The 17,930-nt window shown below is 35.9% G+C and overlaps 1 protein-coding gene across 7 annotated transcripts in view; it reads left to right on the forward strand.

The window, feature by feature from the left end:
* Positions 1-17,930, forward strand: part of FTO (FTO alpha-ketoglutarate dependent dioxygenase) — a 248,238-nt gene that overhangs the window by 56,487 nt on the left and 173,821 nt on the right. For 6 of the 7 annotated variants that reach the window (XR_003995162.1, XR_003995163.1, XM_030512880.1 and 3 more), the window contains exons 4-6: positions 2,510-2,653; positions 11,446-11,525; positions 13,269-13,412. Coding sequence is in view for 5 of the 7 variants with exons in the window: in XM_030512880.1 (XP_030368740.1) it covers positions 2,510-2,653; positions 11,446-11,525; positions 13,269-13,412 (368 nt within the window). In the remaining 2 variants the exon portion in view is untranslated. The remainder of the gene's footprint in view (positions 1-2,509; positions 2,654-11,445; positions 11,526-13,268; positions 13,413-17,930) is intronic. The other variant, XM_030512881.1, reaches the window with a different exon arrangement.

Below are 17,930 nucleotides of genomic sequence, written 5' to 3' on the forward strand. Positions count from 1 at the left end.
ATCTGAAATTTGATCTGTCTAGTTAGCAGTAAAATGTTGTGGCCAATTTTCTGCAGGTTTATTCTCTCTTTCATGGTTCTACCTTAATTACAGGTTTGATGAGGTATTGTTGTTATGATGTAGTAACCTTCTTACCTGGTTGTACCATTCCATTTGGGATGCAAGCACCACATTCTGTAAATCCTTAATGATCAGAATTCACATTTGTAGATAGTTTTATTTTCATTAAATACTGCTGCTTTTGACCTTTTCTGTATGGTCTACTCCAAAGTAAATACATGCTCTTAAGGTGGTGTGTATGTGCAAGATCCACATGATTTACTCTTAAATACCGAAGATTTAGGTGCATCCAAATGTTTTCAGTTACATGAGAACTGTAATTATGTCAGTCAATAGACAGCATTCAGTCATGCTTGAGGTGTGACACGGAGAATTTAGTAACAATTTCTTTTTATGTAAAAGTTTGTCAGTGCTACCTAGAGATATACCACAAATGTTAAGATGTCTTTCTTTTTTTTCTCCTATTGCTACCACTTTCAGAACATTTTGCATATAAAAGCTAGTAGCAGCTTGCTTCCATTTGTTACCAAAATAACATGGTAGGAGCAATCAGTTTCAATTGCTGCTGATAATTATAAGGTGCAATAATTGAGAATGCAGAGAAAAGGAGACTGTGAGCTACATTTGAACTCTGTACTTAAGCAATAAAAAATTTATCAAACTGCAAAAAATAAGTCATTTTAACGAGCACATTCCAAAGGTGCTGGATTTATGAGGAGACCCCAGGAAACTTTGATTGAAATTGCTGTCTCTGATTGTAGTTCTATATTTTATTGGTGCCATATTGTGAACAGTGCTGCTGCCAAAGTGAATGGGAAAGCAGCATAACAGAGAGCGCTAACCCAGAAAGGTTACCTCTTTTTATAATATCCATGATGTATAGCATTAAAAATGCCTTGAAAGACATCCTATTTGCAGTTTTCAGAAAACATTTTTCTTAAATTAAGTTACGATTTATCTGAACAGGGCAGAAAATATGAAAGCCCCTTGAAGACTTTAGTATTGATTTTTCTGAGTATTTGCTAGCTCTTGTTTTCTCATTTGTGTGCTCCTTGATAGAAAGGCCTAGAGGTGCTCCTGAGCCAAGGCTTTAGCTAGAGAACTGCAGCAGTGAAGGAAGGGAATATGGGGCCTGAATTTACAGTAAGAGTTTTAAGTAAGAACTTCAGATTAGCTTTTTGAAAGGTTTTGGCTCTCTGCTTTCTGAATTTAGGCAATACTTAATTGACGTAGAAAATTAAGACAATTTATTAATTGTTAAAGGCTACTCCCAACTAAAAAGACATTGCAGTAACCATGTGAGATGAATGACTTGAATGTTTTAAAAGTGTGAGCTCAAGGTCTCTTTTTATGTCTGCATGTTATAAGAGATATGAATCTTCAGTATTTTTATTCTAGAATTAAATGAAGACAAAAGTTTTAAAAATTATTGCATGAAAGCACATTTGAAATGGACAGTGAAATGGACACACACAGTTACTAACATAGACGCAACAATTAGGCATGCTGCATAGCTGATGATTTTTAGCTGCTCACTGCCGTTCTGTGCCATCTGCTTATTAAAACTTCATCCTCCCTCTGTCAAAATGCTCTGTTACTTTACCCATAAAACTGTTATACCATAGCTCCCAAATACCTTGTTATAAATGCTGACTGTATCTTTCAATTTATACTGCAGTGAAGTAAGCTTATGAAAATAGTTCTGAGGGATTAAGCTCTAAATACTGTTTCTGTGCAGTGGATTATTTTTTCCCCAAGCTCAACACATTCATGTTGCTTAATGATAAGAAAAATGTTGTGACAAATGTACTGGAGCTTTACTGGCTCTTGTACGTGTTATCTAGCATGTTTGACTAATAATTTTGAGAGATGAATGACAGACATGATTCCAAGATTCACTCAGCTTTGTTGTTCTGGATTGTATTTGTGCCTCAGTTTATGATTTGGTGAAATTGCAAGTGTGTAAACAAGTGAAATTGTTCATAAAATGCTTGGCAGTTTATGACTTGAAATTTCTTCAGAAATGATCTTTTTTTTTTTTAACTTTTTTTTTAATCTGCATTTTTTCGTTTTTTTCTTCTATGCTTACAGTTTTAGTAATGTTAAAAAAAAAAAATTAACCACACCTGCTATTACATGTACTTGAGAACTTAAGAAAACCTTGAGTCCATTACAAACTTTGCCTCGATTTGCCTTTACTTTGTAGTTAACATGAAGTTTTCATCTTAATAAAGTTGGTTGCAAAAAAATCTTGATCTCACATGGCTTTTTTTTTAATCTATTATATACTTTTGAATTTGGAGGTTGTGATTGTACCACATGTAGATTATAGAAAGTTTAAGCCTCTTAAGATTGTAGCAGTGTGGGATATCTTTGTATTAGACCAGATTTTATATATTATGGTTCTCAACTTGGCATTGCGGTTGTTTTTCTCTCTCTCTCGTTAAAGGTTCAGCTGTGGCAGAAGGTGATGAACAAACACTGAACGGAAGAGACCTAGCTGTTTGGCACATAGGCTTGAAGGTAGCATGGGACATAGAGACACCTGGATTAGCAATGCCACTTCACCAAGGAGACTGCTACTTAATGCTTGGTAATTCTCAAGGGCTAAGGAGGTGAACTATGTTGAAAATAGAGAAAATGACACTTATTTTAATATAAATTATCATATCTTCCTTTCAGTTAGGACTTCTCTTATTTAGAAAGACATGAGAACCGGCTAGAGTGTATAATAAATTCCTCCTACCCTGCCCACTTCCAGTGTATTTGGGGGAAATGTTTTTTTCCTAATGTTTCTTTCACTTCACAGCTAAGAAAGGGAGATATTCTTTCTGAGCCTTTTCTGTTCTTTGTGCAGTCAGAATTGCTAGTCCATGTCAAGCTTCAGCCATAAGTGGAATTTCCTTAGATCTTGTGAGAAGTTGAGCTGTATCTGTTCCATCCTGCTATTTGTAGATGCCAATTCCTTTTTTATTCTTAATGCCATTTTCATGAGTAACTGGGAGCATTTGTGTCTGTTACGTTCAACAAAAAAAAAAAATCTTGTTCTTGAGTTGGCTTATAGTGTGTCTGTGTATTATGGAAGCTGTGAATATAGCAGTCTTAAAGTTTTCTGGTTACTGTGGTTCTTGAAGTTTCAACCATTATGCCAATCTGTGGATTTTAGACATGACACTTCTCTCCTTCTGCTAGACATTTCCATGTGTATATTCAAACATACTATTTTCTAACAGGGGGATTATACCAAGTTCCTAATGAACAGAGCTGTCATACTCCTAAGTGAATCTCAATGTCTCAAGCATAGAGGGTTAAAAAAAGAAAAGTAAATTGAGTTCATATACTTGAGCAGCTGAGCTCACACACTGAGCTTTTCCCATTGAAAGAATAGAAGCAAGAACTGAAGCAAAACCAACTCTTGACACAGAATCTGTTCCTTTCTCTTTTGGCTTGTGTTTCACTTGAATATCATCTTTGTTTAAACAAACTTAGTTACAAATCACACAACTCAAAACATTAGCAATGCTTCTGACAATGTTCTGTTTGCCTGTTTAGTGACTTGGCTCAACAGACATCATCTCAGAAGAGTGAGAGCACTTGCACTGTTCCCTTTTTGTTTTGTGACTTGGAAGGAATACTCCTTGGAATGTCCCTAGAATGACCTATCACACTGCCAATTTATTGGGCTCAACAGTCTTCTCATTTTTACCTTTCACTTTCATCTTCGAACAACTATGAAAACAGTTTACTTACTTGCAAGCAATAAATCTATGGGCAGTCTTAAAAAACATATAGCATTCTTTGTTCTTAGTTACCTCATCAGATCCTGTGCACTGTCATCAATGAAGTGTGTTGTGTAAAAGAACTAGACTGTCTGTGCTATAAAGTATGTTCAGATATGACCAGATCAAGTGTTAAGATGCGAGATCCTTTGGCAGAGTGGTGTAGATGTGCCTCTCTTCTGTATTTGTGAGGCTATTAAGTAGCACATGGAGGGAAACAGAGATATTATATAAAAGTGAAGTTTAAGTGGCAGCTAAATGTTCCTAGAAAGGAAACCATTAATCCATTTTTGTGCAAGAGCAGTTTAGGCGTGAAGTGACTGGAAACTTTGTGCATACACAGTTTTCTGGCAACATATTGAGAAGGTGATTAATAAAAGAAGGGATCCAGCTTCAGTATTTTTATCGCAAGATACTGTAGTTGGTTGAATTACCAAATTATAAGGACATTTTTTTATTCCCCAATGGAATTTATATACAGTAACTAAAATAGTATCAGGGTTGCCATATGAAGGATAGGTCAGAAAGTTAGTTTATTAACACGTAACATCATGATCATGTTTAGATGAAAACAAAGGATATACTAAACATTCTTTTGAAGATGATAATCTCTTCTGCGTTTCCATAGCCTTTGCTGGTTTTTTTTTCCTCAATTACTTATAAAAAAAAATATTTTATACAGTCTGAAAAAGTATTCTCAAACTGTCTCTTTTATTAAGTTTCTATCTACAGCAGAACTGCCTTTGTCATATTCACTTGAAGTGAAAGACAATATAAGTGGATATAAACAGTTTTAGTGGTTTTTTACTGTCCAGATTTTTTTTTTTTTTAATGACTTTTAAGAGTAGGCATCTCAAGGATGCCATCTAAAAGATAAAATATGAAAACTATTTAAAAAGTAACGTGACAATAAAGAAACCCATTTCAGATTCATTATTTTGTGCATTTAGACATCATATGTTCTAGAACCTCACTTAAGTCTTCTTGCTGGCATTATCTTAAAAGCTGTTGTTAGCAGTGTGCAAGGCATCTAGAAAATATAACATTAAGAGTACTGCAGCTAATAGTAGATGTTGAAGTACAGGGACTGAGTTGTAGGACTGGTAAGATTGGTTCTGTACTTCTGGTTAAGCCAACTCAGCGAAGAATTTAGCAACTCTGTTGGTCTAATCTTCCAGTTGATGTAATGTAATTCCTACTTTCTACTGTTGTAAAATACTGAAATGTCTAATGCATTATGTTGCTTATGATTAAAGAGTCAGGTCTTACCAGTTCCTGTACCTGGCATAACCCAACTTTCTCCTGATATTGTACATACAAATATTAGATAAGAAAATGTGGTAACTTAATATTTCTAATAGTAACATGCAATTACAGTAACTTGTAAATCCTGGTCAATGGGTATATCAAAGTAACAAAGAGATTGGGGGTGGGTTTTAGCATTTCTAGTAGACATTTAGTAATGTTTATGTTCCTCTCTTCATTGCCTCTATAAAACACTTTTTGTTATTCTGGGTAGAAATTTAGTAAAATGCAGTCTTAAAATGTAAACTTACACCTGTATTCTCAGCAGTCTTCTTCAGATGAAATCATAAGCCATAATTTAAATATATGTTATTACTAAATGCAAGGTGATCAAATCCATTCTTCAAGTACGTTATTACAATAATATAAATGTATTTTGTCTAACCAGGACCAAACAAAATTGAAAATTGAAAAACTTTCAGTAAGACAGATTTTTATGGGTTTTTTTTTAAGGCTTACTTTTCCTGATACGAAGGAAAAAAAAAAATCTGGTGAATGACTGCAAATCTGCCGCCTAAAAACTCAAATCTGAACTTTATATCACTCATGAAACGGAAACACTTTAGCTCAATTTAGAATAATATATTGGTCTGGGGAGGAAGTTCATACTGAACCCTGCTGTCTCAAGTACACAGTCAAGGGGTGTCTAATATGAAACGTGTTGGGTGCATGCAATAAATCCAAAATGCGTGGAGGTGAGCAAAGGGCCCCATCTGCTCTGTCCTAGAGCATACTTAACTAGGGTTGTCATGGTCTCACTATTAAATTGGAATCTTTCCCCTAATCTTGGAGTTAGACATGACCAGATTTGCAAGCAGATTTACAATTTTCACTAATTTTCCTACTGTGACTTCAAAACATACTTAACAAAAATACATTCTGGACTTTTTCAAAGGGAGATTTATTTTTCTGCAGCTGTTTCCCATAGATCAAGCTCTTGCTTGAAGGTTAGGCTTTTAAAACAGCATGAAGATGAACTTGGAATCTTTTACTACTCCCTACACCCAGCAAATTATAGTTCAAGAAGCATCAAAAAATTATTTTCTTAACCAACCAGAAGTAGGGTGCACACATTGCAGAGTTTGGCTTGTGGTTAAAGATAAGTATTTAATGGAAACACTTCCACATGTATATAGCGGCTCATTAAACTATTTCTAGATATTTAATCTGCTTCTATTTCCACAAATTAACTTGAACCCTCTTTGCTCTCTAGCATCTTGAATGTGTTGGAGTTTTTTAACCCTTTTTATTTTCCCTTCCTGAGTCCACATTTAATCCAAATGCTGCGTTCCTTGATTACTGAGACTTCAAACCCCAGGAACGTATTTGTCATTACCAAACTTTGATCATGAAGCTGGGCAAATCCCAGATATTTTTTTTTTTTTTAGCTCAGCCTTTTAATACCTTCTGTGTTTTGTTTGTGCACACTTTCCTTGTTTAAAAACTAAAAACATTTTTGTTTTTTAAATTAGGACAGATCATTGCTCTAGTTTTCTGTTACGAAAATAGTATTCAATTGATCATTAATTTCTTGCGGAACAAAACACACTTGCCTGGTGCTTTTTGTTGGCATACCTATGGTAAAATTAGTTTACTTCAACAGGAGAAAACCTAACCGTTGTGCGCAGTTGGGTACAAGTAGAACTGGAAATGGTGGGAAAGCATTTTGGTGCTTTTGCAAATTGCACTGTGATATGGTTTAAAAGAAAATTCTGTATTTCTTTATAGTTAAAATTCTATATTTGTTTAAAATATAAAAATTCTATATTTCTAAAATTCTAATTTTCTAAAATGCTATATTTCTTTACGTAGTTAAGAAAACAAATAGCACAAGTACATTTCACTGTTGTTTGTGGTGTTTGGAATATCAAAGCCTTTGCCACTGCTTTAAACCCCACTGTACCTTTTATCTGCTTCATGAAATAGATGACAAAAAGGCAACTGTCTGAAAAGTTCAGGAAGAACACTTGAAAGAAGATAGAAAAGATGAGATAAACCCTTGTTGCTCATTCTGAGAGCATTTTCTGTTGTGGTTTGTGTTTTCCTGGGAAGTACTTTACCTAACAGTAGTAAGTTTGGGGCCTTTAGTCCCTACTCCTTTCAGTAAAGACTGGCTTTCTACCTTGTATTTGTTACGTCTTAGTCTGCAGTGACATGGGCATATAGTCATTGTTTCTCTCCTAATACTTTGGCTCCTCACTGGTGCTCTGATAATTAGTTACGTAGAAGAGTTAGTTAAGTATACCTGTGTTTGTTACGTGTATATACATTAGTCTCTTCTTTCGACAAAGGTTATGGAAACACATGGCTTGCAGTGGGCACCACCTTTCTGCTGGTGGTGCCCAGGTGATTCACTTGTGTAGAAGGAAGAGTGCAGTGAAGAGTGGACGGAGCAGGAACGGGGACTGAGAAGAATAGGATCAGAGAGAAGAGGAGTTGGCAGTAGTTTCAAGCACTGGAGAGGATTCTGTGCTGGGAGGGGTGTATCTGAGCAAAGAATAGGATGTCAGAAGTCTGTACAGGTGAGGGACAGAAAGATCTATAACATGAACTTGCTTCCACAATTTAAAATAAAATATGCAGCATCCAAATTCCAGAAGGCATCTGCTGTCTGTAAATAGCAGAAAAATCACTGAGATAAGGGCGTCTGCATAGAGAATAATAGTCTGCATCTGGCAGTGGAGGGATGGTTGTGTTAAAACAGTAGCATTAGTTTTAGGAGCTGTAAGCCTGCTTCTCTCACAGAATTTCAGTGCAAGCTTTTGCAAGTCCCTTAACCTCTCCTTACCCATAGGTTTTCCTGTGTCAGTTACCAACTTTACAGAGGCCTTGCACGGATAAATGTATTAAATCACCAGGTACCTTAGATGGTTTTGTATTGTTTGGGTTTTGTGGTTTGTTTTGTTTTGTTTTTTCTTTTTCCTGCAGGTGTGAGGAATGGTCAGTATTAAATAAAAACTCCATTTTTTAACTGTTTTACATAAGGTGTGTTATCTGAAGTTTCTGTAGCTGGAAATTCTGCATCAAATAATTGTGTGCATTTGCAACTACTCAGATCATCTGCTTAAGATTCTTAGGACTGCTTAGTACTTAATCTGTAAGGTCAGAATCTGACCTCCAAATTATTTAAACACACTTCAAGTTGATAACTTTGTTTTCCAAAGTGGCTTTGGCCACCTGTACGTAATCATACATGTGATTAATTTCTTTTAATAAATCTTGCCCCAGCTATAGTAGCCCTGTAATGGGATCTGGCTGTAAAGTGGCAGGTAATTAACTGGGAAGTGGCAGACAGAAAGTAGCAGAAATAAAAGAATTAAACAATCCATTTAAAAGAAATACAGATTTTGCCATATACATGCATGCAGGAAATAGTCTCCGTGTTTCTTAGGTGCTCCGACACAGAGAAGTGAAATTCTTTTTTTCTAGCATTCAAACACCAAGTGTCTGTTACCAACCAAGTTGTGTTCCTTTGCATGCAAACAAGCCCTTTACAATGTTGTCAGTAGTCTGAGGAAACTGATTTAGGTATTATTCTGCCTCAACTGCAAGCAATCATCCACACTTGTGCAGTAACTGGTGGCACAATGGTATCCTGTTAATACAGGTAAATATTAGTAGCTTTAAATACATGTGATTCGGCTTTGATTGGTTGAGAAAATTCTCTTTGGTCAGGATTGCACTCTAGCAAATATTGGATTTAAGTAGCTTTTCTTGATTTAATTTTAGAGTTAATAGAGTTAATATTTAAAATTTGGATAATTTGTAAGAAAAATAGCCTGTGCAAGTGACAGTATTTTCCATGGATGTGGGAAAACTCTGGGAGAGGAACAGTCATGCAAGCAGAAAACTATAGTCCAATTCTCAAAACTTTTCTTACCTAACAGTTAGTTAGTTGGTGTAAGCATCTCGTAAGCATCCATATGGAAGGCAAGACTGTTGTAAAAAGAAACGATTATGTGGCAGTTCTTGAAACTGTACTAAATACACTGCTAAGTTGATGCTAACAGTGATTTAAAATAAAAGTCACTTCTTGTATGCCTTATACAGTTCACTTAAGTTTTGTGGGGTTTTGTTTTGTAATAGATACTGGCATGAGATGTCACTGCCATAGTTGTCCTGAATTAGTGGCAAGATAAGGGCCCACAGTTTCATGGCAGAAAAGGCACAATTTTGGCTGTTACTTCACAAATCTAGGAGAACTGTTCAATGAATAAGTTGTCTGCATGCAGTATTGCAAAGCAGGACTGATACATATGTTCTTACTTTTACATGCATGTATTTTATGCATAATACTGAAGAGGCTATGTTTTCAAACCTCATGGATCAGTGTTTAGCCCTGTAAAACTGATGTTAGCTCTATATGTACCATATTTTACCTAAAACCACAAGAGTACCATGGTAGTTTTGACATGGCTGCCCAAGGAAGGTAACAGTTTTGGGTTGGCTCTGACACCAAAATAGTAATCTGGATGTAGTGTTCTGTATCTGAATAAAAGCTTTTACTTCCAAATGGACAACGACCAATTTAACGAAAAGTGCTTTTTCTTTTCAATTAATTTATTTTTCAGAAGAAAAAGAAAAGCAAATCTTTACTGCAGTCTTTTAAGACCTAGAACGTACTTTTCAGATATCCTTCAAGACGTACAATCTGTGAAGCCTCAACTGTTTTTGTACAATTACAGTTTTCAATGAATTATAAACTCTTAAATTAAAATTACAGGCTGCTTTCTAAGATTCATAAAGAATTAGAGACAGTTGGAAGCAAGTTCAAGGGGTAGCTCTACAATGAAAGGTTTGCCAAGGGTTTGAATAATGGTGCAAATCAAAATGTAATATTTTAATGCTGTGTTTGCTACATGAAACACACCACAGTGAATGGGCACTCAGTGGGCTGGTAGAAGTGTTCAGGTTTGGTTTGTGTTGCAGTTCTTGAAAGTGATTGTGATATTTAAATATTGCAATGTCCAGAGATAATACTGTTCTGTGGCCCTTGTAAAACTTGTCTCTATGTGATTTAACTCTCATATGTTCATGTAGAAAGTCACTTTTTCCGAAGTTCTTTTTGTTTTGGAGCATTTTTTTTCAAGCTTTTCAACTTCACCTATCTGCAAATGTGATTCAAATAGAAAATAAACCTCTCATCTAAAGTTTCTCAGTGGGAGTTCAAACCTGTTCCATAACACTTGTCTTCCTATTCCCTGAAAGAATAGATATTGTTGAAAATACAGACTCTAAGTTAACTAGCATCTTGTAGGTCTCTTTTCCTGTTCTCTTCTAACTTTGTCTGTGACTTTTTTTTTGCTGGGTGCCACTTAAGATCACTTAGTTTTATATGGGTTTTTTTAGTCTCTTTCTACGAACTTACAGAACTATAACCCAGGAGTGCTCTTTTTTGATTAAAAAAAAAGATAAAAAAGATAAAAAATTTTTTTATGGATTTTCTTGAGTGTCTTGTTAAGCTTGAGAGGGCAGCATAATTTTGACACCAAGACTGTTTGAATTGAAAGCACTTTATGAATGGGTTTCAGTGTAACGGTGAGCATGGTTACTAGGTTTAGTCTGAACTCTTCCACAAGAATGTATTTCCTCTAAAAAATGCTAATTTGTCAGAATTCAAGCGTCCTTTGGTTATGATAATTTTGACAGAACTCTGATGGCAACCAGGTAGGTTCCCTCTGTAGGGTTTAAGGAGCCACTTTGTGAACTCAGGTCCATGACAGCCCTCTGGCAGGCTACAAAAAGTCACAAATGCAATGCTTGGAGATAGGTCTTTGGACAGATTGTGCTTTGTGAGTTCCCAGAGAACTCACAAACTTATCTGAAGAGAATTTTGGAGACGTTTCGGATAAAAAGATGAAGTAATATGTCTTTGTCTTTTTTCTTCTTAGAGTCTTTTTTTTTTATTTTTTTTTTTACCCCCCCTGCCCCCCCATATCAGTACTGTTTCATGATTTTTTTGAGGAAAGACATTGTGACTTTTGAGTAGTTTGTTGTTTATAGTGATCCTCAACTTTGAAATAATTGTTTGGTTGAACTTTTTCCGTTAAGAGGTGGGAAAATGCTACTTCAAGTCTGTATATACTGGGAGAAAACTAATATGAGTTTTTGTATCAGGACAGGGAATAGTTATCTTGCTTTGCTAACCATTAGGGTTCTATTAAGATAGTACTATCTTACTCAATTATCTTTTTTTTTTTTCCTTAAATGCTTAATGTAGTGCATTTAATTCTTACTAAAGCCAGAATAAATTTTATTAAGTAAAATTTTCCCCTGTACTTATTTCCTGCTCTGTCCCTAGATGATCTCAATATGACACATCAGCACTGTGTCCTGGCTGGTTTTTCACCTCGATTCAGCTCAACTCACAGAGTGGCAGATGTAAGTATCAGTCATTCATAAAACTAATACTCTGGTATCATATATGTAGCATCATGTTGTCTTACCCAGAACTGTGGTTCACAGTTGTGCTTATGTCTCAAAGTGTTTTCTTGAACAACTGTTATTTGTTTATTTTTGGGTTGAGGTATACTTGCTTCTGTACTGGTAGCTTGACCAAATTCAGAGTTAGGCATGTAAGATATGAATTAAGAATTGTGGCGCACTGCACCTTGTGGATTACTGATGGAAGTTGTAGGAACAACTGTATTTTCACCTGAAATGTTTTAAATCTTTTTTGCTGTGTTCATATCCTGATCCTAGTTGAAAAGCAATATTCCTGATGAGATAGAAATACTCAAAACATGTCAGCAGTGTCCACTGGCAAAAATGTCCTTTAGGAGGTCCGAACAACTAACAGTGGTCATGAGTATGCTTTAAATTGGATCTTTCTGTGCATCTGGTGATTAAAGAAGCTGAAAAGTGATAGAGTCACTTGTCTCAGAGTCGTTCTGAGAAAGCAAAGCTTCAGCCTGCTATTCATAAGTGCTAAGACACCTTTTTGGTTTAGCTTTTTATTAAGCTGGACCTCTCTTCCCTGTTCTTTTCCATGGTGTTATCAGTATTTTTGTTGATGTAATGTTCTAATGGGAAAGCATATAGAGAAATAAAATGACGGTGTTATAAAAAGATACTTTAAAAAATTACAATTACCACTTTCTTCTTTCAGCAAAGCAAAATATACTGCTATTGAAACAAGAGAGATATATGTGTCTACAGACTTCTTTTTTCCCCCAGTATTTTTTCTAATTTGTGCAGGAATGGAAATGAAGCAATAGCACCAAACATAGACATAAACATGCGTGTAAGTTGTAACATAAAAAAGGGCCTTTTTTTCCCCAGACAGATATAGATTCTGCTTGCTTGAACTAGGCTTTGACATAAAGTACACTGTACTTTTTAAAACAAATCATTCTGTGCTCTGACGTACTGCTCCTCTCTCTGTGTTACTTTTGCAGGAAAATTCACACTTACTTTTACAATATGAAAAGCTTCTCTATTAAGAGATTATGCTTTGTCTTTTTAAACTGTTGTGACTTCAAGTTGCATAGTATGGAAATGTTTTTTACAAAGCATATGAGACCAGGGGGTCCTTATTCAAGATTATTCCTGGAAATTTAACTGAAGGTACAGGTTAAATTACTTTTACAATTGAAAGTAATTGAAAGATGTCTTCTTTCTTTTGTTTCAAACTTATTTTCACAAATTTCCTTTTAATTTTGGAGGAAAATTAATGAAAATAAAAGGAGCTGAAGTGCAAAATTGTTTTGTTCATATTCTTTATACCTTGTCAGCAAACAGCTCTCAGACTGCATATCAAGGTCCGTTTGAATGTTACTAGAAGCCCATACAACTGGGCAAATACAAATGATTCTGAAATACTGACAAAAACTGGCTAGGAAACAATGGGAAGTATGACTGTTGTTTTGTATGCTTTGAAAAGGAATTATTTTCTTTCCCCTTCCAATATATGCCGTAATGATTGGCTAGATGTTTGATAGATTAGGCTTTTGCATAATTTACGTTAATAACTGTATAGGCACTCCAGGAGGCATTATGCTTATGTTTAAAAGATCATGAATTAAAGAAATACATCACTTATTTCAGAAGCAAATAGTTCAGTATATTTGAGAAACACACGTATTCTGAAGTAGCTATATATATATTTTTAATACATCTTTATAGTGTTCAAGAGGAACATTGGAATACATATTTGGACAATGTGAACTGGCGCTCCAGAATTTGCAGACAGACCCAGATTCAGTGGCTTTATCTTTGAAATCACTGGATACTGCCGTTATAAAGCAAGTAGAAGAAATACATAATGAGGTGAGATGATCTGCACTGAAAATGCTTCAGCCACGTTCTGAGAGGCGCATTGTGCTCGTGGAGTTAATTGCAATTAAGTGTGTTCAGCTGCTCACAGGGCGTTGCTCTGTACAAGTTTGAAATGCAGGGGCGGGGGGCTTGACTTTTTTACTTAGCTATAGTAATTGGGATTAACTTGGATTGATTCTTTCATTCCCATGAAGTTTTCATTTTTCCTTTTTAAGATCCCTCTGCTGGTAGAGTACAAAAGTGGTTTCAGTAGTACTACACCAAATCTGGTGGTGCAGTGGACAAACCAAACTAATGCTTCTCTAACAGAAAAGGAAAGTTGAAAAAACTCAGTAAAAGAGCAGGTAAAATTTTTCAGTTATTCCTCAGGTGTTGAACCAGATTTTTACAGAATGCCAGGTGTGATACAATTGTGAGTATGTGCTTTAAAGTATATTCTGAAGAAAATACAGTGGAAATAATTGTGGGGAACATATGTAAACAGGTTGTTCTGTACTACAACATAGGCAAGTGTAACTTGCATTTGCACAGGATTCCACTGGAGCTGGAATCTAGTGCTTTTTGGCTTGAAGAACAGATCAGGAGTCTTAACAAACACATTGATTTGACAAATGAACGGAAAATATCAGACAGTATTTTGAGAAACTGTGGAAATTATTTTTCCTGTGGTATAAAAGTAGGCAGTATCACAAGAAATGTATTTTGGCTGTTCCCTCTTAGTGGATAGAGTCAGGAATGTGACACAGTGGACTCTGTCTTCTTGCAAGGGTAGTGCTTCTGGAGATGGTAAATTTAGCACGTCTTCATTTTTTCTTTTAAAGTTACAGAAAATGTAGTTAAGGCTATGTGTTAGGAGTTTAAAATGGCAGACTATTTAGGTGCTCTGGAAGACTGTCCTACCTGAAACAAAGCTTTCAGCTCTTCCTAACTGTTTTCTCTTTAAAAACAGCTATAGCAACCAGTTAATACAAACTTCTGAATCACTTTTTGCTTAAATACCAGTGTTTTTTACAGCACTTGTATATTCAGACATTTTGAAGGAGCTGTGCTCTCTTTCTACAAAGTATGATCACTTAAGAAGCCGTATAGTACCTAGGTAATTTTCACTCAAATTAGAAGTTGTGTAAACTGTGTTTAAATTGCTATCTGCTGAGGAATATATTATTGTATATTGCTGCTAAAACTTCAGAGAACACATTTTTGTCTGTATTGTGTTTACAGTTGGTAAAACGGAGTATGGTGATGGCAGAAGATCTGCACCCTTGACTTTTAGCAAAACAGCTCCTAGAGCAATTTAAAGAAGTTTGATGCATGCAGGGTTTTACAAAACATTAATCAGGGTCAGTCCATAAAACTACACGCATATGTGGTTTGCACAGCTAGGGCCACATGCACAGCTGGTGTAAATTTGCACCGGTCCTTTAACATCAAAGACATGCGCCGTTTACATCAGGTGAGAGACTAGCCCCTGGTGTTTGCAGTCACCTGAGTAATTTTGCTATGTGACATACAAGGATGTTTCCTGTTACGCATATGGGATATACTGTAACAGAAATCGTTGTTTAACTTGTACATATTGTGCTCTTAGACTTAGTAGACACATTGAATCTATATTTCATTTGAAAAAAGAGTGCCCGCTCACCTCTTTTTTATTTTTTTTATCCCAGGGTCACCTCTTCACTTGAAGGATAAATTCCGTATGTCGAAGTGCTGCTTACATTTCATGAATTTGCTGCACAAGTAGACAAAATCACTAGTGGCTTATCACTGTGGTAAATGCACATTTCCCTTTCGAACATCACTGAAATAAAAACATACAGATATGTGAGGCTAGTGCAACTTGTTTGCATAGAAAAGCTTCCTACTTTCTTTTACTCACTGTATGATAAATCTTTGTATTTTCAGGGTTCAATTTTTCTCAGGCAGGTAAAGAACAAGAACGTGTTTTCTTTCTGTATAGAGTCAAACTGTTTATTGATGAAAATGAGTCTAGTGTTTGATCAGCATGGGCAGGATTTGGTCACTTGTTTGTACTTCTTTGTTGTTGGTTGGTTGGTTGGTTTGTTTTCTTTGTTAGTATTTTTAAATACAAAAGACAAAATTGCACAAAAAAACCAAACACAGAATTAATGAACTGCCACACAATTTTGCCTGTGTGTTTAGGTCTGATACATGGCTTTCTGTGGTAGTTCTAAACCTCCTTGTGAACTTTCTTCTGTTCTTCTGGGCCACAGATCATGAGCTTGAAATTAGGTAGTATTCCCATCTCTGGAGGGGGTGATATAGTCGTATTTTATTTTTGGGTATTATTATAATGAAGTTCTTCATAGAATTTAACTCAGATAACTAGATGCAGCTGTTGTTCTAGATTCTTTATCTTTCTGAAATTCTCTGGGTTTGGATTTTCTACCCCTCTTGCTGGCACTTCTGAAGAAGTCATTGGAGATCATTAACGGGAACAAAACCATCACAGTACCTTCAGGCTATGTGTGACTAAGCCAAAATATAGTAGTTTAGCTCAGATTCACAGTCTGTGCTGAAATTAACTGTTCTGTCAAATGAGGACTAGATGAATTATCTCTGTCTGCTAGAGGGAAAAAGCCGAAGAGCAAGTCTGAAAGAATGAGATATGATTCTGTGCGTTCACCTTTTGTGTTCCTGGGCAGGAAAATCGACTTGCACTGCTGATAAAGTGGGTTTGAAACAAAGATCTGAAGCATAGGTGGAGACTTAGTTTTTTCCATTTTTGTGGTGGGCAGAGAAACCTCTAAAAGAGGTATGGGTGAGTATCTGGGACATGTCTTTACTGATGTTAGATTTCCCAGAGTTCATTTGTCAGACCCCTGTCTTGGATGTCTTGACAGAGGTATTCCTGTTGAAAAAGATGCTAACTGAGGAGGTTTTTAGCATCTCTAGTGGGCAGCCAGGTAGAAGTTTAATATTTCTTGGGACTTAGCTTTGTTGTCATGGTCTCCCTCACTAAAACAGCCTTCAAAGGAATATCTGAGTAATTGTGAGGTATGTGCTGTTTGTTAGATGTGTGAGTCACTTCACTCCGAGTATGTACTTTGTAGTTGTAAGTAAAGATAATCTTAATTAAGGGTGTTCATGTGCTGCTTGTCTGAGTAGCTTAGGGGCTTGAAGTCTCAACAAATACTTCAAGGGCAGGGTATCCAGTGAACAGTGTAGCAGGGTGAACAGAAGTAATTACCTGGATGGCTGTGAAGTATAATAGCCTAACAATGTACTCATAGCATTAGAGACTGAAGTTACCTCTTTAAGCAATCAGATTGCTGTTAGGTGAGTAATAATTTATTCTGAAATAAACGATCTTGCAGAGTTCACCGAATGTGAACCTCTTGCTCCTACTGAATCACATTTTGCTTTCCAAAATATGTACAGTGGCTGGGTATGTCCCAAACTGAGCTACAGAGGACCTAGGAAAACCCATTGGCAAGTAAATGCCTTTTAAAGTAATAAAACATTGCTGGACAAATGATGTAAATGCTCATACATATAAAAAGAAATCTTCAGAAAAGATCATTGCCAGCCTGTTCTTCACATTTCAGAGAAAATTTGTTTTCCTTGCTCAGAGTAATGCAAAAGCTGGTGGCAGTTCATATTGTGTGAGGTAGTTTCAAGTCTTCTTTATTTGCCAACACCAAACTAATAATCGGATGCTCACTATGAGGTAAAACACTAGAGGAAGGGATTTTTTTTAGCATCTGGGGATTGTGTTGATAATGTAGCAGGTTTCAAAGTAAATACTCAAGTTTGAAAAGGTAGAGGTTTGTCCTCATCAGGGTTTTTGCTCAGCCGTGATTATCCGCCCTGATTTACCGTGATTAAACTTTAAGACTGAATCGATTGCTCTGTTGTTTGAGAGGTACTGTCACTTTTGCCTACAACAAATCTTTTTTTATGGCAGCTATAGATAAATTTAAGTGTGGTGAATGCACAGGGATGTAGAAAAGCCTGGGCTAGCCAAGTTTAAGGTGCATGGTATTAGACACTGGGGTCATTGCAAAGGAAGGTTAATATGTTTTAGCATGTAACCGTGAGCTGACACTGTGGTTGGTGGCTGGCTAGTATGGCAGAGAGAAAATATAGATCACCTACATGTGTGGCATTTAATAACCAATACTTTTAAATAATTGACGGAAGAGCACTGCCTCACAAAATGTCAAATGCTACTGTTGGCCTTTTACCGCCCAGTATTGACTATAATCTAAAACTGGCCTTTAATCACTGTTTAAAGGACAACTTGAAAATATGTTGAGGTTAGACATATGAGGCCTGATTCTGAGCTTACTTGCAGAGAGATAAGTCATAAGTGAAAATTAATTAAAGATGAACATTGTTCCTCAAACATTCAGCATATTAAGTCCTCTTCAGTCATGTAAAATCTTTCTAATGAAAGTGAAATTTGCTGTGATACATGGCAGTCTCCAAATAAAGACTTTTTGACAAAATCTTTGCCAAGAGCTGTTAACTTCTTTTGTTTTGTCA

Source organism: Strigops habroptila, chromosome Z (assembly GCF_004027225.2).
Source record: "Strigops habroptila isolate Jane chromosome Z, bStrHab1.2.pri, whole genome shotgun sequence".
Lineage (NCBI taxonomy): Eukaryota > Metazoa > Chordata > Aves > Psittaciformes > Psittacidae > Strigops > Strigops habroptila.